Source organism: Chanodichthys erythropterus, chromosome 2 (genome assembly GCF_024489055.1).
Source record: "Chanodichthys erythropterus isolate Z2021 chromosome 2, ASM2448905v1, whole genome shotgun sequence".
NCBI classification, from domain to species: Eukaryota; Metazoa; Chordata; class Actinopteri; order Cypriniformes; family Xenocyprididae; genus Chanodichthys; species Chanodichthys erythropterus.
The window spans coordinates 28,745,863-28,771,692 of NC_090222.1; the positions used below are offsets into that span (position 1 = coordinate 28,745,863).

Below are 25,830 nucleotides of genomic sequence, written 5' to 3' on the forward strand. Positions count from 1 at the left end.
TTGTCCAGCCCTAAAACGTATATAGTTATATAATATATTTTTTGTCAGTGTTGTTTATTTAAAAACACCCAATTATGCAGAATATAAGATTGAAAACCTTTAATTGATGAGTTGTCAACATAATATATAACAATACAATATATACGGTATGATTTTACCTCAAAATCCAACATTTTGACACAAAATGATAACTGCAAATCCATGTTTCTCTGCCTGGAGTCCAGCTGTTTCTGTGAATTGCAGTGATCCATTTGCTTTTTTTTCTGTTGCTTTCTGCATTTTTTAAAATATATACCTCAGGTTTTGTGTCAAAGAAATTTGTACAGTCAACCACAAAGCGCTTTCCCGTTTTGAATGTGTTTTATGTGTTTTTCGCGACATTCACGCTGAAAGCCAATGCTGCCGCTCAGTCTTTTGCCTCTCAGTGGACGTGACCGCAGTCGTAACGGTCGACAGTGACGTCACTTGCATACTCTCTATTCCTTACTCCGCTAAAATAGTCCACTTGAAGAAGTGAATAAAAACGAGTGTGTGAATTCAGACACTGAGTGCGCTGGAAGGGCTGCTGCTTTTGCGTAGTTTGTGCTTGTCATTTAATAATCATTGAAACTTAGCACACTGGCAGCTCCAGGAGTAATAAAAAGATTTATCATTGAAACTCACATGTATAAACCTTAATTAAACAAATCAATGATCAATTAAAAAGGAATTTATACCTGTATAATATTACGCTGTACCCACATTGGGCTAGTCCAGCCAGGGTTGTCCAACCCTGCTCCTGGAGGGTCACTGTCCTGCAAAGTTTAGCTACAACCCCAATTAAACACACCTGAACTAGCTAATCAAGGTCTAACTAGGCATACTAGAAACTCACAGACTGCTGTGTTGAGACAAGCTGGAGCTAAACTCTGCAGGACAGTGGTTCTCCAGGACTGAGATTGGACACACCTAGAATAGAGGTTTGGTAAACGGATGGATGGATGAAATAGCTGCAGGTGCCATCTTCTAGCAAAACGTGGAAATTAATTTGGCCTGACCCTCACAGTGCATTATGAGTATTCTCTAGTTGAGTTGTTATTGCGGTGCATTATGTCCACGAACATTATGGTTTCGGACACCACTACAAATGGCTTTCCCTTCAAATAGTACCCTATTTAAAAGGTGCCCTAGAATCAAAAACTGAATTTATCTGGGCATAGTTAAATAACAAGTATTCAGTACATGGAAAAGACATACAGTGAGTTTCAAACCTCATTGTTTCCTCCTTCTTATATAAATCTCATTTGTTTAAAAGACTTCCGGAAAACACGCGGATCTCAACATAACACCGACTGTTACGTAACAGGATCATTAATATGTATGACCCCAATATTTGCATATATGCCAGCCCATGTTCAAGGCATTAGACAAGGAAAGGCAGTATTAACGTCTAGATCTGAGCACAGACAAGGTAAGCCAGCAAGAACAACAGCGAAAAATGGCAGATGAAGCAATAATAACTGACATGATCCATGATAGCATGATATTTTTAGTGATATTTGTAAATTGTCTTTCTAAATGTTTCATTAGCATGTTGCTAATGTACTGTTAAATGTGGTTAAAGTTACCATCGTTTCTTACTGTATTCACGGATACAAGAGCCGTCACTATTTTCATTATTAAACACTTGCAGTCTGTATAATTCATAAACACAACTTCATTCTTTATAAATCTGTCCAACAGTATAGCATTAGCTGTTAGCCACGGAGCACTATCAAAATCATTCAGAATCAAATGTTAACATCCAAATAAATACCATACTTACGCGATTAGACATGCTGCATGACGAATACTTTGTAAAGATCCATTTTGAGGGTTATACTAGCTGTGTGAACTTTGTAAATGCACTGTAATATAGTCGAGAGCTCGTGGAGCACGCCATTTAAAGGGGCGGCGCTGCCAAAATCAGGGTATAGTTAATGATTAAAAAATTTATTAAAACAAATCTATGGGGTATTTTGAGCTGAAACTTCACAGACACATTCAGGAGACACCTTAGACTTATATTACATCTTGTGAAAAAGCATTCTTGGACACCTTTAAGTGTATAGGGGGTGATTTCTGACACAGCTATGGTCTTCTGGATCACTAGAACCTTCCAGGCAGGTGTGTTGGAGCTAAACTCTGCAGGAAATTGGCCCTCCAGGAGTAGGGCTGAACAACTCTGGCCTACTCTAATTATAGTTAGAATACAGCTAAACAAGGTATTTAGGATTAATAGAAACATCTAAAAAGGTGTGCTGGAGAAGATCAGAGCTAAACTCCGGATGAAGGTAGCCCTCTAGGAGCAAGCTTGAACAGAATTGGATGAGGAGCTCGTCTGGGATCAGACAATAGAAATGTTCTGAGAGTATTCTGGATTCAAAACAAATTAAGCTTCATCAACAACATCTGGGGCATGTTGTTAATTACCACAAGCCACAATTTTCACTTGTTAGTGTGTAAAAACAAATATTTACAGTATTTGATTTGCAGTAGAAGTCTAGGGGAAAGAATAGGTTAAAGCAAAAGCTTGTATTTTTTTTTTATAACAAATAAATTTTTCTATACAATCTATATAAAAATGTGTATGTCAAAAGTAAAGCCCTTTTTGCAATCCTTTAGGTATCTTTATTCTTATCATGCAAAAGATGTTTTATCAGAGGAAGCCAATCCTGCTCATGGAGAGCCAATATCCTGCAGAGTTTACCTGATCAAACACACCTGAACCAGCTAATCAATGTCTTCAGAATTACTTGAAAATAACAGGCAGGTGTGTTGAAGCAGGGATGGAAGTGAAGTCTGCAGGAAGGTAGCCCTCTAGGAGCAGGGCTGGTGACCTCTGCTTTACATGGACATGGCATGATGTAAAGAAAAGTTTAGTAGGCAATTCTAGTCTCATGTTAACACTTACAGTGTTTAAGTGTTGTGGCCAAGGGCGTAGATTTGGTTTCAACATTGGGGGGGTTGAACGTATGCTGCCTGTTTTTTTTTTATTATAAAAAAAAAATAATAATCTGTTTTATAGCGTTATTGGATTATCTATCTATCTATCTATCTATCTATCTATCTATCTATCTATCTATCTATCTATCTATCTATCTATCTATCTGTCTATCTGTCTATCTATCTATCTATCTATCTATCTATCTGTCTGTCTATCTATCTATCTATCTATCTATCTATCTATCTATCTATCTATCTATCTATCTATCTATCTGTCTATCTATCTGTCTATCTATCTATCTATCCTTCATAACTTTATGAAATGTATGTATAGGCTAATCATTCATCAAATTCTAACATAACTGAGTGATTCTAAAAAGAAAGAAATTATGTTAAATATTGAAACCGCCAGTAGGCGGCAGCGATGCGCTGTTTTATTGAGTGAGTCACTTAAATCGTTTATTCAGCCAATTCGTTCAAAAGTCAGATTTAGAAAGAAAACAAACACCGATGTGAATACTTTTGTCATTGATCATTACAGACAGTATTGAAAAATGAACTAACAAAACACAAGGCTGTTTTGGTAACTGGTTACAGTTACACTGATAGTTATGGCTACATTGCAATGGATTAGCTAGCTAATATGAGTGTATTACACAACATTCTCATATCTCCTTCTCAGTACATGCTTTATTCTTTTTAATGGACCAGCGGTTTAATATAGTTGGCTGGGCAGCGGCTCTCTTCATTTTTGGTGCTACCGCGCTCTCTCATTCAAACGGTACAGCACTACTCACGTTGCTCTGGTGAAAGAGCGACGCGCATTGGTTGGGCGTTTCCAATCGAGAGTATTTTTGTCTAATTTATTATGACAAACTCATATTTGAATAGAAACAAAATTATTGTTACAAAATAAATGAATTCTACATATTTTTCATTTGATCTACTGTGATTTTCATGTTGAAATATTGGGGGGGGGTTGTAACTGAAGCATTTGAATATTGGGGGGTTACCCCCCCCCCATCCCCCACAAACTACGCCCCTGGTTGTGGCTATACATTCAAAATGTTATCCTGGTGCAATGCCTTGCCCCATTGAACAGTAAGAGCATAACTGAAAATGTGATTTTGCGATTTGCAGCACAAATATACACTTACCACAGGGTCATATTCCCAGAGCTGGTTGCCTTTCAAGTGATGGCACTTGAGCATCATAACCGGACCATTAAGTTTGGAGACATCCAAACAGAGGTCATCAGTTCGAATCTCTTTATTGGCTGTGTACGAAAAAACCTGAGCAGGTGGAAAAGGTCACAATACATCAGTGTAAAACCGGTTGTAAAGATCAACATCATTACTCTAAATAAGTGTGTTTTAAAAGTGAGAAAGCTGACCTGGTTGCCGCCCATGCCGTGGCAGTTAAAAATGCCCACTTTCTCATTCTCTTTCCTGGCCATGTTATCCAGACACTGGTTAGTCTCCACATTACGGATCTGCAATCGGACAGATCACACAAATAGATTAGACACAGTCAAGCAGCTCTCCTGCATGAATAAACACAGTCACGTCTCTGTCTGAGTGTGAAACATGGTTAATTACCCAAAGCTTATCGCACACCGGGGGTGTGGGGGGAGTATCGACGAACTGAGAGGCAACTGTGCCAATCAAACACACAAATACACACATACACGCGTAAATGTGTACTTGATGAAAGACAGCAGATGAAGGGAAAGACAGCTCACTGCTTTCATCCAAAACACTGAGTTATACAAACGTCAAGATCAGTGGGGCTTAAACCATGACAAACTTATTTAACAGCTTCACTGGCAGCATGCTATTATATTTAGCCAATGTTTCATGTAAACACTGATTTAATACTTGGCGGTTTTGTTTTAGAAAACAAATAACCCAATAGATTTCTTAAAACAAATTGAGGTTAAATTACTGGAATGCACAGCCCCTCATAGAGCTGGGTATCATCCTAGATTTTTTTCAGTTCTTTCGATTCAAAACTATTCCAGTTCATTTAATGCTATTCACCAGCTCGTTCTCTCTGCTCATGCTGTAGTGTTTCAGCCTGATTCAGAAGAGTAACTTGTCAGTAAAAATATTAAATAAAATAACTAACAAAAGGGAATGCGGTGACAGGAACCACTGCACTAATACGTTTTCAACCAGTTACAAAAATAGGCATAGACAGGGCAGTACAGTGCTACGAAAAACTGGTCAGTGTGATGAATAAATTTACCACAGTAGCACGTATGCGATACAGTTTTGCATGTGTGTGAGACAGAGCCGCTTGTTTGTGTGAAGTGAGCACTTGTGTGCTTGTTTGTGAGGTTAATCGAGGACTGCACAATTAACCGAAATTATACTGAAATCACGATTTGGTGTGATTATGAAATTACAATTTGTTTATGTATATAAAAAAAGCTGTGCCAAACATCTCTCTAAACTTGTAATGAAAAGCATTTACAAACGTTGTCCAACAAAAGAGAACATTTAATTATTTTTTTTTACTTCAAGCTCACTTCATAACATCAAGACTCATCAAGTGTTTGAAATAACTGCCTTTTATGATCTGATGTGGCTTCATGTCACAGAATGTAGGCAGAAATTATATTATTTTATAGTATTCTATGTAAGCAATAAGGTACTCGAGGCTAATGCTGCATCGTGAATAAGTCACGGCTGAAGGCCGTTGTTAGGCCCGATGCAAAGTGGAATGCTGTGCTATATTCACAATACAGCACTAGCCTCGAGTACCTTATTGCTTTTATAAACTGTTACCACACAATACAAATATTAAAGCCAGAAATATGTATCAATGCAACTTTCATGAAGTAAACTTTCGCTAAAAGCCTTCCTTCCGCCGGAAAATACAGTCCCTGATCGTGAACAGCAATGGAAGTTACATTATTATGCCATTAGATGGCGGCAAAGACTGTCTTTATGAGTGTTTCAGTCAGTAGTGAAGACTTTTACATTGAAAACACTGAATTGTTGTGAACACGAACAAGACACAACTGACAAATGCTTTGACTAGCGCTGTCAGTCATGGGAAAACCCCTTAACTGTTAAAAGGACAAGATTATACATTGGACATTTAAACAGATTTTTTTATTATGAACATACTGAAGGAAAATGTTAAATCTGAATGCAGGTAATACATTCGCTCACTCGTTTTCTTTCTCTCAATACTCTTCATAAAACAGTAAGCTTCAATGAACAATATCAATTGAGAACATACTGTTTACGTTGCTAAGAGTGGTTGCTAAGGGTGTTGTGTACACAGAACCGTTGGGTGAAGCGGTCATAGCCGTGCTTTATCGTGAATTAAACAGCTATTGACCAGTCAGAATCAAGAACAGAAACTAACCGTTTTATAAACAGTGATAAAAGCTATGTCGATTAGCATTACAAAAAATTCTATTTAAAATAATTGCTGTTCTATTCATGAAATATTCCTAGAAAATAATATAACAGGGTTTCCGCAACAATATTAAGCAGTACAACTGTTTTCAACATGGATAATAATAGGAAATGTTTCTTGAGCACCAAATCAGTATATTAGAATGATTTCTGAAGGACTGTGTGACACTGAAGACTGGAATAATAGATGCTGAATACTCAGTTTTGCCATCACAGGAATAATTTACATATATATATATATATATATATATATATATATATATATATATATATATATATATAATATATTATAAATAGAAAACAGTTATTTAAAACTGTAATACTAATATCTCACAATATTGATGTTTGTACTGTATTTGTTTGATCAAATATATGCAGCCTTGCTGAGCATAAAAGACTTCCTTCAAAAATATAAAAAAAATCTTTTCGACCCCAAACTTTTGTACGGTAGTGTATAGCTGTACACTCGGTCAGTGTTTACTGGCAACACATGGAGCATCACTGTGATGTCATATCCTCCATATATTATTCTGTCTGTGTCTTGCCCTACACCTCACAATGTCACCATCAGTGGCAAGGAGAGACAAGGATGAGCTAAAAGGGAATGAACCGTGGACAGCACAAGGAAGATAGAGCCTTAACCAGTCAGGAGAACAGACAAGACTCCGTTCACAGAGAGTTTCAGACATCAGAGATGACATGCATGTTTTATTCATAAGAATGTCTGATAAAGAGAAAGGCAGCGATGGACAGATGGAACGAAAGAGTGAGAGACGGAAAAGGAAACAAGACGATGACAGAGGGAGAGCAGACTAGGAAAGAATAAATGTCTCTCATTTCCAAAACACAGTGACTGGAATGAAAAAAACAAAACCCAATCAATTCCTGTGACACTGTCAACCCCGAGAAAAAGAGCGTCCCTCGTTAATTCACACCTGTGCTTCTTTAACACACACTCAGAAATGTGTTTATCACACTATACAATGCTTTCCCTTTTTTGCTATCAGCATGTGTGTGTGTGTGTGTGTGTATGTGTGTGAATGTGTGACAGAGAGATACAGACCTCTCCTAGCGAGTAGTAGTGACGCGGTATCTGGGAGTCTGGGTAGACATTTTCAAGGTACCAGGAAAACGGCTTACACTGCAGTCTCTGTCTCAGGGATGTTCTGGTAGAAATGTCTCCATAATCCACTTTAGTCACACCTGCAACAAACACACACAGAATGCAAATTTGTGAATAAACCTAGACATTTAGTTTTATTCACCATGATTCTATGGCGTATTGGGTGGTTGCTAATGCTCTAGATTGCTATGGCTTCACAGTGTGGTTTGTAGGGTGTTTGGGGTGGTTGCTTAGTGGCACTGTTAATCTTGTCAACAAAATTACTGCCAAATATTTATTATCAATGAAAATAAATACATGGCGAAACAGTGTTGTTATTGTTATTATTACACGGCTCTGTTGAATAATTGATTCTGATTGGTCAATCGCGCCATCCAATGGTATGTTATTCCCCGATAAGCTCTCTCGTTTCATACAAATGCAGCTTCTGCCATTTCGTGACTATTGTTTTGTACACTGTTGGATTATAAAATAGCAAACAGGTACAATTTTAAAACAGTTCCATCTCAGATCAATATCTGTATATTTATGTGGCGAAATGCTGTTTAATAAGTGGTGCGACTGTACCGTATACGTTAAATGTCCGTCTAGTTTGAACTTGCCATGCTAGCAACTGCTCTCTCTGTAGAAGCTTTGCGTTTAAATAGCTAGTAAAATATTTCGACTCAGATCAATATTTCGTCTCTGATTCTTTACTTATGTGGCAAGTAGCCACATAAGTAAAGGATAATGTACATCCAGCGGGTTGTTATCTCAGAATAAATCCCTTCAGGATGATGCAAGACCCCTTCACGTCCTGATCACCCTGTCAGGGTTTTTATATTGAGATAACCAGCTGGATGTACATTATCCTTTACTTAAAACTAGTGAAAGACATTTTTGTTAATTGAAATAAAGATGGAATAAAATAAAATATAAATATTACACGACAACTTAAAGAACGAAGTTTAAAATAAGTCTGATAGAAATTGAAATACTAAAATTACCAAAAATAAACAGAAATATTTAAAAAAAAGAATAAAAATTACTAAAATCTAAAAATGAAAATTAATAAAAAATTAATAAAAACAAACGATAATTCAAAATATGAATAAATACTTTAAAGGGGCCTTAGAATTAAAAATGGAATTTACCTTGGCATAGTTCAATAACAAGAGTTCAGTACATGAAAATTACATACAGTGAGTCTCAAACACCATTGTTTCCTCCTTCTTATGTAAATCTCATTTGTTTAAAAGACCTCCGAAGAACAGGTGAATCTCAACATAACACTGACTGTTACGTAACAGTCGGGATCATTAATATGTACGCCCCCAATATTTGCATATGCCAGCCCATGTTCAAAGCATTACACAAGGACAGCCAGTATTAACATCTGGATCTGTGCACAGCTGAATCATCAGACTAGGTAAGCAAGCAATAACAACAGCGAAAAATGTCAGATGGAGCAATAATAACTGACATGATCCATGATATCATGATATTTTTTAGTGATGTTTATAAATTGTCTTTCTAAATGTTTTGTTAGCATGTTACTAATGTACTGTTAAATGTCGTTAAAGTTACCATCGTTTATTACTGTATTCACAGAGACAAGAGCCATCGCTATTTTCATTTTTAAACACTTGCAGTCTGTATAATTCATAATTCTTCACATCTTCATTCTTTATAAATCTCTCCAACAGTGTGTAATGTTAGCTTTAGCCACGGAGCACTAACAAACTCATTCAGAATCAAATGTAAACATCCAAATAAATACTTTACTCACATGATCCGACGCATACATGCAGTATGCATGACGAACATTTTGTAAAGATCCATTTGAGGGTTATAGTTAGGTGCGTGAACTTTGTAAATGCACTGTAATATAGTCGAGAGCTCGGGGGGCAGAGAGCGCACAATTTAAAAGGGCTGCAGCCTGAATCAGTGCATAGTTAATGATGCCCCAAAATAGGCAGTTAAAAAAATTTATTAAAAAAAATCTATGGGGTATTTTGAGCTGAAACTTCACAGACACATTCAGGGGACACCTTAGACTTATATTACAACTTGTAAAAACTGGTCCTAGGGCACCTTTAATAGTATTTTAAAAAAATCCTAATATAACACTGGGTGAAAAATGTGCATCATAATATATAAAATGTTTGAAATTTGGTTTCACATTGCAATTCATCAACTAAATGGTTAATTTCATTGACTAAAATACATAGTGAGTAGAGAATATTTTCTTCAAAAAAAAAAAAAAACTGTGACTACAACAAAAAACTGTACTGTGCTATATATGCTTCATATCTCTCATTCAATTAAACAGCTTTATTGTTCCCCAGATAAAAGTCTGATCGCTTAAAGATGTAATAGCACATCTCTCCTTCACAGGAGGCATGAATTGAGGGTATCATTCATGTCTGTAGCACAAACACTAAAGGACAAGTTACATGTCAAAGTTTGATCTTATGGTTAGGGTTTTGTTCAAACACTTGCCTTGCAGCACTAACAATCAGAAGAGAGTCTACAGAGGCATTTGTGTAGAGGAGAGGAAGAATAACACAATATGCACACAGTCACACAGATAGCCCTGAGCTGCACTGGACACTATTGACAGTGACATTAATATCTATTATCCAACATCTCCTTCTGAGTCAATACGGCTCGAGTGCCCAAGAGCACTGATAATACACACACACCCCCCCCACATTAAAGAGACAGACACAGAGATAGAAAGACAGTCATAGAAACAGACGGAGACAGAAAATGACAAAGAGACGTGAATGAGAGAGAAGATAAGGAAACGCTATTTCAAAAAACTGCAATTTTGTGTCGTACTTAGTGCTGGGCGATATGGCGATATGATATTATCGAATATATTGACAATATCTTGCAAGTGCCCAGATGTTGATTTCAAATGGAAATCAGTGGAAAATTGACATAATAAACATAGAAAGCTGCCAAATATATTTCACATAGCCACGTAGTTATACACATAAGTACTTTATTTTTTAATCATCTTGTGTATGGCTGAATATATGTAGCATGTAATGTGATTTACCAGGTGAGATGATGTAGAAGAAGTTCTTGAACTCATCCATCCAGACCTCTGCCAGCCGCCTGTTGTTCTTGTTGATGATTTGCCCAGTTCCACCAGGGAACGTGTACGGCGTCGCCTTACGGAACACGTGACCGACGTGAGAACATGTGACTATCTCAAGCGTCCCCCCACACTGCCAAATCTGATATACATAGAAGCATATTAGTTCTCAGAGCATGAACGAATCATCAATAACACCAGAACTGCATATTATATAGGCAAAAGCGGAACTGTGGGTAGGATTGTGGTGGTGGTTGAATGATTTGAGACTGACCCTGAAGGAAATCTCCAGGTTTTCTCCTCCCCAGATGTCCATGCCTGCATCGTATGTGCCAATCTCCTGGAAATAATCTCTGTCTATGGAGAAGAGACCACCTGCCATGGTGGGGGTCCTGATAGATGATACAAAACAAAAAACACACATGCAAGAGTTTAATTCTATGATGCAAAAACACACCCTTCCGGGGAATGATCATTTCTTATAAAGGCAGCACTTCCTCTCCTTTTCACTCCGTCACAAACTAGCACGTCGCATGTCACTCAGGGGAGCGAGATCTACAACAGAAATGACATGTTTGCATGTGCATATTTTGGCAACAACATATCCTTCTTTAAATATCTTTCACTCTTGTTTGTCCATTTTCCTCGGCAGGCGCCCTCTGTTCTTTCCTGTTTTGCTTCTATCCATCCCCTGTAGCATGTCTCATTTACAGTGTTTTCCTCTTGTTGTTGTTATGCTCTCAAGTTGTTTTCATGCTGCTTTGCAGCGCAGAAAACCAGGCACTGAAGTAAAAGGAGACGAAGCAAATGAGAGGTTGTGAGAGGAGAAAAATACAAAAACAGAGCGGACTGGCGTCAGAACATTCTGGTAAAAACAACGTGCAGCTCTGCAAAACACAGGATCTCTGAAGAAATCAAGCAGCAGAAAGCTAAGAGCTAGTCTGTTCCTATAGTTAGGAGGTGAACAGGTAAACACACTCTCCTCTTGGCAAAGTGCCGGTGTGGATTAAACCTCCCTCCTCCGTGTGTTAACTCTAGAGTTTAGCCTCAGGGCTGGAGAAACACATTTATATTCCATAGCTTTAAGTTTCATGTAAAATAACTTTTTGGAAAGTAAAAAAATAAATGTTGAATTTACATTAAAAAAGGCTTTTAAAAATATGAGCCATTGCCTAGTGGTTAACACAAATACTTTGATTCATTCTGTCATGGTGCTCATGCGGGCAACGTGAGTTCTGCGTTGTGACATCTATATCTCTTCTCGCTTATTATTTTCAGTCCTATCTATAACAGTCTGTTAAAAATGGAAAAAGGTTTCTAAAAGGATGATAAATTGCGCCTCTGAAGGGAATACTAATGTACCGTGCACACTGTACCGCTTACTACTTTAAAAAAAAAAAAAAAAGGTATGTGAAACCGAATGTATTATGTGACAAACAATTACAAAAAGTAGTATACTACATTGTTGTCACATGGCCATAACAATGCTTGCTTTGAATGTTTAATTTTGTGTTACAATGTCTTAACTCTTTGCTGTCTGGTCAAATAGTTAATCCAAAAGGAGATAATAAAAACTGCTATTAAATTTACTTCTGTTAATTTTTTACACTGAAAATACACAATCTTCCCATAATTTTTATTATACAGGTCTCTAGAGTACTTCTAGATTTCTGAACAGTCAATCCCAGCATTCATCATTCAAATATTTCACAATAATGACTGCTGCCCATGGAAACACTACATAATTTAATATATAAATATTTTTCATAAAAACCTCTGTTATGTAATCTCAAGCCAGTCTAAATATCTCACTGGAGGAAAATATTATGATTTTAATTTCGAACATCTCTTTTGCCTTACCATGGCTGTATTTATTTCAACATAAATACAGTAAGAACATTAATATTTTGTAATATTATTAAAATTTAAAATATATATATTTTTATTTGCAGCAGCCATTACTCCAGTGTCACGTAATCCTTCCAAAATCATTCAAGTATGCTTATTTGGTGCTCAAGTAACATTTCTTATTACTTTCGATGTAGAAAACTCTTGTGCTGCTCACTATTTTTGTAGAAGCCATGAAACATTCTTTAGTCTTCTTTGATGAACAGAAAGTTCAGCATTTATTAAATAGAATTTATTCTAAATGTCATTACATCAAAGTAACTTTACATTACTTTTGATAAATTTAATGCCTTCTTGCTGAATAAAAGATTAATTTCATGTGAAAAAAGCTTACTTATCTTACTTTTGAAGATTTAGAATATAGCACACAAGAAGCATAGAGAACTTTTATGCTGGTTTTTGTGTGTTTGTCCTTTGTGCGTATTTTCCTTTTGCGTTTCATGGGAAAAGATAAAAGCATAGAGGTTTGGAAAGACAGGTGTGTGAGTGAATAATGACAGAACTTTTATTTTTTAGGTCAACAATCTCTATAAGACTAGTAAGGAAGGTAATTCTATGATGGACATTTGACTTAGCCATGATAAACCTTACAGTGTCCCATCCTATTTAATCTTGATCTACTAGCCTGACGGCATAATAAGCATTTTTGTTTTTACCTGACAGGCAGCGTTCTGTCTCCTTTCCTGCGGTCCATCTCTCTCTGTGGTACCGGATACCAGCGGAAGTTCAGCTTCCAGTTGAACCCACCATATGTCATATCAGACCCTGCCATGTACTCAAATGTGTCATCACTGATCACGTCAATGATGGGACACACTACCGTTTTCCTATGAAACACAAACACACAGTTGACATTAGCTGTGCACTTTCACTGCTTTCACAAAGACAACCTCAACTACCTGAATAAATGAGTTCTATCCGCCACAGAATGCCCCTTTTTATTTTGAATTCAGCAGGCACACGCCAGACATACCTCTCTTTACTCAAACAGATGCAGACACAAATCAGAGGGGACGTCTTGCTAAACTTGTGTCATCAATCAGCACCAAGCAGCCCACTGTGATGCTAACCCAGGCAATGAGGATGGATAACACACACACACACACGCACTGCAGGCACACTTTCCTCTCCTAAATTCAGCAGACTGAATCTTCATCTGCTAATGATGCCCCAACAGGCAGCCCGGGGCAACACAACACAGAGAATCAGCATGTGTATGTGGGCATGTGCGTATGTTTAGAAGAGAGGAGATATGCTCTGCACATACATCCTCAAAGAATCAAAATCAGATAAAAATGAGTTCATGTTTATATACCCTACAAGTTTTCCATTTCAGGCACAAATGTAGCCTGAGGTGAAACCAAACTACAAAAATGTAATAAAGCACTGGGAAAAAAATAAACTCTAAGAGCTATTGATCGCTCTGCTCTTTGCAAACCAACATGCCAAAAGGGAAGAAAAAAAGTGAGAGTGAAAATGACTGGTTTGTTTTTATGTTCCACCACAAATTGCAGAAATTAAATGAAAGGCATGTGCTGGGTGTAACATTTTTGTGTTTGTGACCGCATATATGTGTGAGATATTTATCGACTAGTGAGTGGTATGCTATTTCTCAACCACTGACGCAAAAAAAAAAAGTCTCCAAAGTCTTCTTTTGAGGTTCTTCTAAGTCTTTATAATAGTATTTATGCTGAATTTTTATTTTTTTCTGATATGTATACTATATATATCAGTGTTATCTGACTAGAGAAAACAGAGAAGGCTGTTGCCTTCCCTTTAGCCAAATAAGTTGGAAAACTCCCACCAGTCTGCTATGGATACACTTGACCAGAGTCAAATACCACCTTGCTTGAAATACTACTTGGCAAACTTTTAGTCATAATGGTGTGGACTTGTATTGTTCCCGAGTGCAAGAATTCAAACGTTTAGCTGGAGTGACTTATTTTCAGTTTCCAGTGAAGGACACAGCATGTCATAGGCAGTGGCTAAAGACTGCAAAGAACTGTAAATATGGAGAGAACATTGGGATGGAAAAATCAGACAAAATTGGGATGGAAAATCTGAAAAATTTCTGTCATTAATTACTCACCCTTATGTCGTTCCAAACCCGTAAGACCTTTGTTTATCTTCAGAACACAAATTAAGATATTTTTGATGAAATCCTAGAGGTTTTTTTTTTTTTTTATCCCCCATAGAAAGCAATGTAATTTCCACATTCAAGGTCCAGAAAAGTAGTAAAGACATCATTAAAATAGTCAATGTGACTACAGTGGTTCGAACGACATGAGGGTGAGTAATTAATGACAGAAATTTCATTTATGGGTGAACTAACCTTTTAAAATGTTTTTCTATAAAGCTAATTATAATTACTACAGACTAGAAATTAGCTTTTACCCTAAAACACCATAACACTAACCTTACCAACTCCAAAAGAAAATATATTCATTAATATGTAATATGTAGTATATTCAGTTAACATTTCTTTTAATAATATATTTTTTAAATAATTAAATACCTTAAAGTATTGCATTTTTTGAAGTAGAAGTGCTTACTTGTCAAGTTTGATGCGGGCAAGGAGAGGCTCAAGCCAGCCGGTGGTGCACTCACAGTGGGCATCCAGAAAGGTAATCACCTGACCTGTGGAGATGGACGCCCCCTTCAACCGAGCGCGAATCAGGCCCGAGCGCTGCTCCATCCGTACCACCCTGACCGGCACCTCCAACTTCCGCACATACTGCTCCAACTGCCGCTTCAGAAAGTCTACATGGACACAGAGGTAACAAACAATTATACACTGGCTCCACATAAAAAAGAATTATATATAGGTAACTTGGGGAGGATGTGACTTTGCATATATTAAAAATTATAATTTCCTTCTATTATTCATCAGTGGATGTTTAGCAAAGAGAAAATGCTCTAAAAATAATATCTTCCAGATGCAAACACATACATCGAATACACGTTTTAGCCAGGGACTAAGGCACAATCTGTAAAGTTGGGTGAGGCACATTATCAATCTTATATAGCTCATGAATATTAATAACAGTAGGTGAGGCAACATTCGTAACTGATTTGCTGATTACATCTAACCAACTCCTGGGAATGCCTCCAGTCGACTGAGGCTTTTTTCCCAAACGGCTAAATAAAGCAAAGCTCTTGAAATATAATGATTACTGCCCAAAAAGGTGTGTGAGAGGGCACATTCCTGGTCTTGGCAATGTATAGGAAACCTTTCTTTATCAATTTTCCCCCACTTCAATCTTTAATCAAGTATTGCTCTACATCAGCATCTGCTGTGGGCGGTTCAGTTCACGCTGCCAATGACTCCTCGCTTTAACACGGCTCTCGACTCATGTGGATCAACATCCTCAGCTGCAGCAGCCATCTTAAAATACTGATCTTCCAGTCACTGGTGTGGGATATCAGTGCTTTCTGTTTTAAACAAATAAGCTAGCTGAAAGCCACTGAATGGCCTGACAAGATTATTTAAAGGTGCCATCGAACGTTTTTTTATAAGATGTAATATAAGTCTAAGGTGTCCCCTGAATGTGTCTGAAGTTTCAGCTCAAAATACCCCATAGATTTTTTTTAATTAATTTTTTTAACTGCCTATTTTGGGGCATAAATTAGAAATGCGCCAATTCATGCTGCGGCCCCTTTAAATGCTTGCGCTCTTTGCCCCCGGAGCTCACGCTTGCCTTAAACAGTGCATAAACAAAGTTTACACAGCTAATATAACCCTCAAAATGGATCTTTACAAAGTGTTCGTCATGCATGCTGCATGTATGCGTCGGATTATGTGAGTATTGTATTTATTTGGATGTTTACATTTGATTCTGAATGAGTTTGAGGCTGTGCTCCGTGGCTAAAGCTAACATTACACACTGTTGGAGAGATTTATAAAGAATGAAGTTGTGTTTATGAATTATACAGACTGCAAGTGTTTAAAAATGAAAATATCAACGGCTCTCTTGTCTCCGTGAATACAGTAAGAAACAATGGTAAATTTAACCACATTTAACAGTACATTAGCAACATGCTAACGAAACATTTAGAAAGACAAATTACAAATATCACAAAAAATATCATGTTATCATGGATCATGTCATCATGTTATTATTGCTCCATCTGCCATTTTTCGCTATTGTTCTTGCTTGCTTACCTAGTCTGATGATTCAGCTGTGCACAGATCCAGACGTTAATACTGGCTGCCCTTGTGTAATGCCTCAATCATGGGCTGGTATATGCAATTATTGGGGGCGTACACGTAATTATCTGTTACGTAACAGTCGGTGTTGAGATTCGCTTGTTCTTCGGAGGTCTTTTAAACAAATGAGATTTATATAAGAAGGAGGAAACAATGGAGTTTGAGACTCACTGTATGTCATTTCCATGTACATTTAACTATGCCAAGATAAATTCAATTTTTAATTCTAGGGCACCTTTAAACTATGTTCAGACACATAAAGATAAGACTGAAACTGTGAAACAATACAGAAGAAGCCTGTGGAACATCAACGCTCATTTACAGTTACATTGTTTTCAAACTTTTTTAGTTATGAATTAAATATACGCCTAAATTCAATCTGTCGATCCTATAAAGTGATCAAGTCTCTTCAGAGAATTTGGACTAAACCATGCAATTTATATGGATTAGTTGTATGATCTCTTTATGAACTTTTTGAAGCATCACAGTGGTAATTGTGACATTTTCTCACCCTCATGTTCCTTGAAATTTTGTTCTTCTTTTCCGTTTGTGGATAACAAAATTACTTTACAGAGTGTCCATTATGCCAAAGACTATAGATATAGAAAGATGGTTCACTCTTTTTAGTTATGAATGGGAGAAACTGCAACGCGCAATATGGCGGAATACATCCCGCCTTTTAAGTAAAAGAGCCAATCGCTGATTGATAAAGTCATTTCATCACTGCAACTGCCGTTAGAGGCTCCATAGAAACCTGAGACTCAAGCTTAGGACTGCACATGCGCATTGGCTCGTCTAGCCTGAAAAATAAGCTTTTTACATTTATTTGAGCATAAGAAACAACATTTATGGGATATTTCATGTAAGATTTTGTTTCTGAATTGAAATATATTATTTAATTGTGAGTTCGCCAAGCAGTTTTTGAGATTTCAGGATTCCCCCATTCAAATAGACAGGACTTGGTCTTGGATGCCCAAAATAGCTGGCCGGAGGTTTTGCAAATATGGCCGTCGAGTGAACAGAATTTCCTTGAAAGGGACTTTGATTACACTCATTTCCAAACAATGACTGTGAAAAGAGATGCAGCCCCAGTTCCCACTCACCTGCATTTCATTGAAAAATACATGCGTAAGGACATTTTCCTGGACTTGCGTAAAAATAACTGCATTTCAAAAAGAAAAAGAAAAATGCTGGTTCTGAACAACATGAGAGTGAGTAGGCTACATGACAGAATTTTCATGAGACATTCCTTTAATGAAAGCAACAAAAAAAAATCTGTACACAGGTCCAAATCTGTCCCAAAAAATCTATATATGTCAAACACACCCACAGATCCAATCATAAGCCTTTAGGAGATCTGACAGGAGGACATGTCTGTGCAACGCAGTCTCACAGAGGGTTTATCTGCTCTCTCATGCTTTATTTGAGGTGCGATATGTGGAACAGAACAGAAAGCTCTTAACTACAAAGACAGCAGGAGCAGCAGGGATTTCTCATGCCAGCGACCCCCCTTAAAACGCTCCAGAAACAAAAAGAAACGTTTACTTCTGTTTTCATGTTATTCTCTTGTGATGTTTCTCTTTTTAACTCCATCACACAGAGACAACCTGACAAGATGTAAGTTCCATCCTACAATATTTCCCACTTAAAGGTGCAAACATATCACATTATGGAAATTATAGGCATTGCGAACTCCATTACATGTTGTTTAAAACAAGTCCAGTAGATGCTCCACTCAAATGAACACTCATGCAGACACTCTGCAGACACGTGAGCAAATCTATGCACACGTTAATCAATATCCTGCCGTATTCCTCTAGACGTTTAAGTGGAAATAAAGAGGAGAAAAAGAGAGTGGGCGGAAAGAGAGAGGAGGAGAACAAGAGAGGACATCATTAGAGGACAAAATTGAGCGTCAGGAAGATGAGAGGAAGAATTTGGGTCTTTATCTCTCCACAGGAGCAGCAGATTAGCACAAATGAGGGAGGAGGGGGGCTGGCAGCTATTCTTATGCAGGACGTGACCTGCGCAGTCAATCTATTACCGAATGAACTAGCGCATGTGTGTGCGCGTGACGGAGTGAGAGAAGAAGACATCGATGTGTCTTTTTTGCATCTGTCAAAATGTCGCAATGGTTAGACACGAGTGTTTTGTGTGTGTGTGTGTGTGTGTGTGTGTGATGCCTCAATGATGCTTCAAAGTACTCCTGGATGAACACTCTGTCAACGTCTCTGCAGTCTCTCACCCACAGACTGAATTCTGATGTGGCTACAGTTATTCCAGCTGCGCTTTTTCTGTCACGGTGGGCACTTTCCATTGACTTTTATAGCTTTTATACTGAGGTAATGTTTTTGATCCCCCTACCTGATCTTAAAGGGATAGTTCACCCCAAAATTAACATTCCATCATCTTTTACTAACCCTCATGTCATTCCAAACCTGTATAACTTTCTTCTGTGAAACACAAAAGAAAAAATATTTTGAAAAATGTTCCAGTATGTTTTTTGTCAAAACAGTGAAAAGGATCAAATTTTTTTAGTGAAATTTCAAAAGACAAAATATCCAACTTCCTCAGCTGCAGCAGCCATCTTAAAATACTAAAAAATATCTTCCAGTCACTGGTGTGGAATATCAGTGCTTTCTGTTTTAATCAAATAAGCTAGCTGAAAGCCACTGAATGGCCTGACAAGATTATTTAAACTATGTTCAGACACGTAAAGATAAGACTGAAGCATCAACATTCATTTATGGTTAAGATCACACATATATTTTGTATGTTATTTGTCAAAACAGTGAAAAGCAGCTAATTTTTTTAGTGAAATTTCACAGACAAAATATCAATTGTCCATTTTCAATAGTTTAGAGTATATATTGTATGAAGCAACAGCATATACCGAAGTCACTTTGTATTGGTCAACGCTGCGAATATAACTTGAAACCGAATTTGATTTGAAATTTTTCGCCCTTAAAGTCAATTCTGAGAATTGTTTCTAAACACATTATAAATGTTACAAATGTATTGCTGAAACACATTACAAAAATTGTGAACTCTGTAGTACTGAATTGTGAAGCGTTAAAACGTTTTTTCACCAATTCTGTGTTCAGGATTTTTTGGGTGGAGCTAAAACAGGGGTTTGATGACGCACTGAAGCCCACGAGCATATATAACTGTCGATGACGCACCGAGCATGGCCCCGCCCCTAACAATATATAACTGTCAATGACGCACCGAGCATGGCCCCGCCCCTAACAATATATAACTGTCGATGACGCACCGAGCATCGCGCCGCCACTAACAATATATAACTGTCGATGACGCACCGAGCATGGCCCCGCCCCTAACAATATATAACTGTCAATGACGCACCGAGCATGGCCCCGCCCCTAACAATATATAACTGTCAATGACGCACCGAGCATGGCCCCGCCCCTAACAATATATAACTGTCGATGACGCACCGAGCATCGCGCCGCCCCTAACAATATATAACTGTCAATGACGCACCGAGCATGGCCCCGCCCCTAACAATATATAACTGTCGATGACGCACCGAGCATCGCGCCGCCCCTAGCGCTACAGCGGCTCGCTCAAACTCATTACCGTTAGTTATCGCTCATTACCGTTAGTTATACAGCCTACATTTTGCTAGCTTCGTTACGCAAATGCATATTACCTGGTTGAAATAATACACAAAACAGCTCGGTCTCCTTATTTAAATTTCTTAAAAACGATGATATGAAGAAGTTGTGGATTCATTTAGTCTCTGCAGTGATCATTTTACACTGGATAGTTTTATAAACTTTCATCAGAGAACTTTCACTGGGATTCACTGATAATCTGCTGTTATTGGTGAATGGGGCTGAACAGACTATCTCCCGCCTCGGCCTTCATTCTGATACGGGGCCGGACAGAGTCTCTCCCATCCCGGCCTTCATCCTCCCGTCTCGCGGCGCCGACATCTGTCGACAACAGTCGGCAGTACATGCCCACCAATGAGTGTATGTTGCCTTGTGTGCATAAGCTTACGTTATATTTAGTAGGTAGTCCACAGTAACCCTCTAACGTGATTCTTTTGTTTATATGCATCAGAATGTTTGACTCATTAAACAAGTAATTTGAGACGGCAGCTCTCACGAGTGGGTGTGGTTTCAGCGCAGACAGCGGACACGCCCACAGCGATTGAGAGCAGAGAATACTGCTTATTTTTCACAATTTTGATAACTTATTTCATTTACTTAGTGATTTTTTTAATCATTTAAATTTGCCTGGTGGTTAATAACACATTTTTCTGTGGTATGACAAACTACTAAACTAAAATTACTTGATTTAAATCACAAAAAAATTGATGAACAACAATAAATGTGAGCAAAATGAATTCAATTGGGTCCAGAAACAACAAATGGACCCCAATGACTTTCCTTGGTTGGACAAAACAAGTTAAAACGTTCTTCAAAATACTGTCTTTTAATCTGCAGGGAAAAGGTCATAGGTTGGGAACAACATGAGGGTGAGTATATGATGACAGAATATTCATTAAAACATTTTTGAATATGGTCCCCAAAATTTAGGTGATTTCAGATTTGTCATTGTAGGGACATTTGGACCACACAGTGTAGGAAAAATCCTGACCCACACACAAACACATTAAATATACACATAGCCTACTGAGAATACAAACACACATACAGTACAGTAACAAAGTCTCTTGCTAACTTTAGCCTTGGAGTGAAAATAAACCCCAAGAAGTGTACTCAGATTCATGTAGTCAACAACACAGACGCAATATGAACTAACATACATGCTCAAAATACTACAAGGCAGACACACACCTGTGAAACCGCTAATGAGGAAAAGACGGATCTTATTACTTGCAGTTAAATTTACTATTTACCTTCCAATACAAAACATATATCAGATAACTAAAAGAGAGCAAAATAAATACAAAGAGGAACCTTGAAAGAACGAGAGAATCAATACAATGAAAAAAATATGAAGGCCACAGTGAAAAAAGAGGATGAAGCTTTTTCTGTAGTGTGTCCTTCAGATAAAGTGCTCTTCTGAAACTGTACGGTCAGCGTTTCCATTGAATGAAGGTTTGAAGTGAGCAGATATTCACTGATATAGTACAGAACAAAATCTGTTATATGTCTCAAACTACTGCACATTAAGAATGTTACTCCTATTGTAATAGCCTAGAGCAGGGATTTCCAGCTATTTTTGTTGTCAAAGTTCCAAAACCACTTTGAACTAAATATTTACGTGAAATCCATATTTTAAGTTAATATTTCAGTGATTTAAAAACACATTTACATTTTTGTGGTTCTCTGATGTCGGTTGGTCACATGACGTAAAAAAAAAAAAAAATCCATCAATATAATTGATGTACATTGATGGATATTTGTTTTTTATTGTTTTCCTCCATTGTGTTATAAAGAACATACTGCATATGTATTTCTTTATAATTATTATTATTATTATTATTAGGTTTGATTTGGTTTTGTTTATGGCTTGTGTGTGCAACACACTGGTTGTTTTTGATTCATGTGTGGACAATAAAATACCAATAAAAAATTTAATAAACATATTATTTTATTTTTTAAAGTATTTTATTTAAATTATAAATTAATTATAAAGAAATCATTTATTTAAATTTATCTTTTTTTTTCTTTTTTTTTTAAAATCATCTCACAAAATACATTTCACTCACAAACTCCAGTTTGGGAAAACCCTGACCTAGTGAACTTGAAAATTGAGTTGCGTTATTAATACAGACAACGTGGGTTTGAATCTAGCTCGCAACATTCCTAATCTTGTTTCATTCCTCTTCTCATCCTGTTAACGCAGTAACAGCAAGTTTTCTAACAGAGCTGGGTGTGGGTGTTTATGTAAGTTTGTGTGTGTCAACACATCACAGTGCTGTCAGCGGTCTCGTTGGCTGCTGTCTGTGTTTGTGAGTGAATGTTCACCTCGGAGCTGTCCACCCCGAGCTGGGTCACATGGAGCACCCGTGCAGGGCTTTCGGCAGCCATGGCAATGATGCCGAGGGCAACAGAGTCACATAGAGGTCATGTATGCAGAGGTCAGAGACACTCCAAAGCAGCTGCCATCGAGACCACTGACAGCAAGAGGCAAATTTCTACAGTCAGCCGAAACACTCCTGACCTCTCGGGTCACTCAGAGTCAGTGACAAAACCAGGATTGTATGTGCAAAAACACTTGGTGGGACTCTCAACCCAACCTACGAAAATGAACTTAAAACATATGAAAATATGTTGGTTTAGTAAATATTGCTACTTTATGTCTCAACCAAGTTAATCTTTTAAAGACATTCTGTCATTTACTCAATCTTGTGTTGTTCCAAACCTGTATGACTTTATATCCAGTATATAAAAGAAGACAATTTGAAAAATATCTGGGGGGGGGGGGGGTTGGTCCACACAGTGATGGATCCATGTTGTTTTGGTCCCCACTTTTATTGTGTGGACAAAAAGGCTGAGTTTTTTGCTTAATAAAATTACAATTCGAATATACAATATAATTTATCTTCTTACCTCACATCTCTAAGCTCTCTTTAAATTTAACAATCAATAGGAAACAACATGACCCATCAAAAACTATTTCAGTTGTCTGATTCAGTTGAACTAACATATATAGCTTTACTGTTGCTTCATTTCTCTACAATTTATGACAAAAAATGCTGAACAGACACATTTTTACTCACTGTCTTTGTTTTACTATACTTCATAAATGTTCTGCGTGCCTGGTCGTGTCACTGTCTTGACATTCAGCAGGTCTCTGTTAACTTCAATGCAGGGAGAAGCAACGGCAGTGCAGTGGCAGAGAAAATGATTCAGTGCTATGGAAAAAAATGCAGGTAGAATCAAGCGCAGGTCTGTCTACACCTGGATTGAATAATTACACTAATAAGTACGACACGGCAAAATCTGATTTTCCACGCATCCTTGCAGAGCAGTAGAAATACATATGATAATTTGATTTATCATTTGAAATGAGTCATTTCGACAGTTTTACAGTGAAGGGTTAATCTCAATAGACTAATGTATATATTATTTAGGAGTTAATAAAATTTAAACCACAGTGGATGAGATGCACAGTATATGAAAGAGCTAGAAATGTGACAAAGCTCAAAGCCTTTGAACTTTTTCTTTATCTCAATTTTTTAATTTTTTAATTTGCATATTCAAAAATACAGACTTATAATAAAAAACTGGTCAATACCAAAAAGGCAATAATTATTTTAATGTTAAAGCTGATAACTGATAAATGGCCAATATTAATTAAACTTTGTCCAAACATTTTTTTTAAATTGTCTAAATAATTAAATTTTTTTTAAATGCTATAAGTGAATTTATATATATCACAACATTAATGCATTCATTTACAGATTTGCATTACACAAAATTATATATACAGTGTTATTAAACTATTAATATTTTTAAAGACTTTAGGTGAGTGTTAGATGATGTCAAAGGTAATCTAAATGTAAAAATAGAAGAAATTAAGCATGCAAAATTAAATAATCAATATCGACTATTATCAATACATTTTTTTTTTTTAAATCTATAATATTGTCCGATAACAGATATGTTAACAATATATCGCGGATCTCTATGGTAAAATACTGATGGCTGTCACAAGACCCCTACTTTTAACATTAGTGTATAAGTGAGTGTGTCTATGTGTGAGTTAATGATAATATAATTCCAGGTGTGTATTCATTACACCTACTAATCCACTAATCTCATAATCTAGCCAAATTACAGGTTAGTGCAGATAATGACAAAGACTAAAGCTGCAAACCCACACACAGAAGATGACACACAATAGAGCTAGGCAGAGTTAACATACACTCACTTTCTCTCCCTGTATCAATCTGCTTTAACAAACACGCTCGCTTTACAGTGCGTAAATCACATTTCATCTTTGACGTTAATATGCAACAAGGTCACCGGCCATCTTTTTCCTCCAGATGTGTTCTGTTCCATTTTACTGCACACAAACACACACATACACGTACTGAAAGCAGAGCTGACATGATACAGGCATTTTCAAAGAGTGGAAACAAAACCATGTCATTATCTCTGGAGCGCTGCAGCACAATGTCCTCAAGTTAACTCAGAGATCTGTGTGAGAGCATTTATTTAGATTTCTGTGCTATCATTCTCTCCTCTCAGTACTTAGCACCACAAACATCTGTCAGCATGAAATGGAAATTCACCTTATCCATTTTTTTTTTTAAATAGATCATATTGTGAATGATTCATAATCAAAATAACATTACTCGATCTTTGAGTAAAACGACAGATTTAGTCCACTTAAACCCTGCCCGTTTCTTACAATCAACCTAAAGCTCACTTTTAGATCTGTCTCCATCAATCCTATATTTTTTCTTTACCAATAGTCAATTTAACTGTTGGTACTTCCATTACATTGTAACTTTAAAGCGACAGTTCATCCCAAGTGGAAAATTCTGCTAATACTTCCTCACTCTTACGCAACCTTTAACTATTCTTTGGTAGAATGTGAAAGAAGAATTTTATAGTACAATGTGTATGTGGCTCCTTTACATACAATGGAACTGAATGCCTTTCAACAAGATTTTTTAAGGAAAGTTTTTCATAAAAAAAGGCTTCATTTCTTTCTGTTCTGAAATTTAGAAGCAATAACATTGCTTCAAAATACTTGGAATATAAGATACACATTGTATAGACTATTTTTGTAGCTTTGAAACCGTTAATTCTACAGAAAAGAGCAGCATGAACATTCTTTAAAATACAGTGCCTATAGAAAGCCATCATACCCCTTTAAAATAGTTACTTTATTTGTCGTACAGCCTGAAATCAAAAATGGACGGCTCTCGTCAAGTCCATCCATCAGATTTAAGTCAGGGGTCTGATTTGGCCACTCAAGGACATTCACCTTCCAATCCTTTGCAATGTTCTTTTGGCGGTATGTTTAGGATTACTGTTGTGTGGAAAGGTGAATGGCCTGCCCATTTCAGCTGTCCTCAAGAATTTGGATATCCATTTTCCCTTCTATCCTGACCAATCGCCCAGTCCCTGCTGAAGAGAAACACCCCCACAACATAATG

General features: G+C 37.1%; 1 protein-coding gene across 7 annotated transcripts in view; it reads right to left on the reverse strand.

Annotated features, from left to right (window-relative positions):
* The window catches only part of galnt1 (UDP-N-acetyl-alpha-D-galactosamine:polypeptide N-acetylgalactosaminyltransferase 1), a 124,118-nt gene that overhangs the window by 7,444 nt on the left and 90,844 nt on the right, over nt 1-25,830 (reverse strand). For 6 of the 7 annotated variants that reach the window (XM_067408292.1, XM_067408277.1, XM_067408264.1 and 3 more), the window contains 7 exons: nt 15,064-15,271; nt 13,168-13,338; nt 10,878-10,995; nt 10,565-10,745; nt 7,459-7,598; nt 4,358-4,456; nt 4,122-4,256 (listed from right to left, as the gene is read on the reverse strand). In XM_067408292.1, the coding sequence (XP_067264393.1) occupies nt 4,122-4,256; nt 4,358-4,456; nt 7,459-7,598; nt 10,565-10,745; nt 10,878-10,995; nt 13,168-13,338; nt 15,064-15,271 (1,052 nt within the window). Of the gene's footprint in view, nt 1-4,121; nt 4,257-4,357; nt 4,457-7,458; nt 7,599-10,564; nt 10,746-10,877; nt 10,996-13,167; nt 13,339-15,063; nt 15,272-23,439; nt 23,757-25,830 lie in introns of those variants that run through there. The other variant, XM_067408301.1, reaches the window with a different exon arrangement.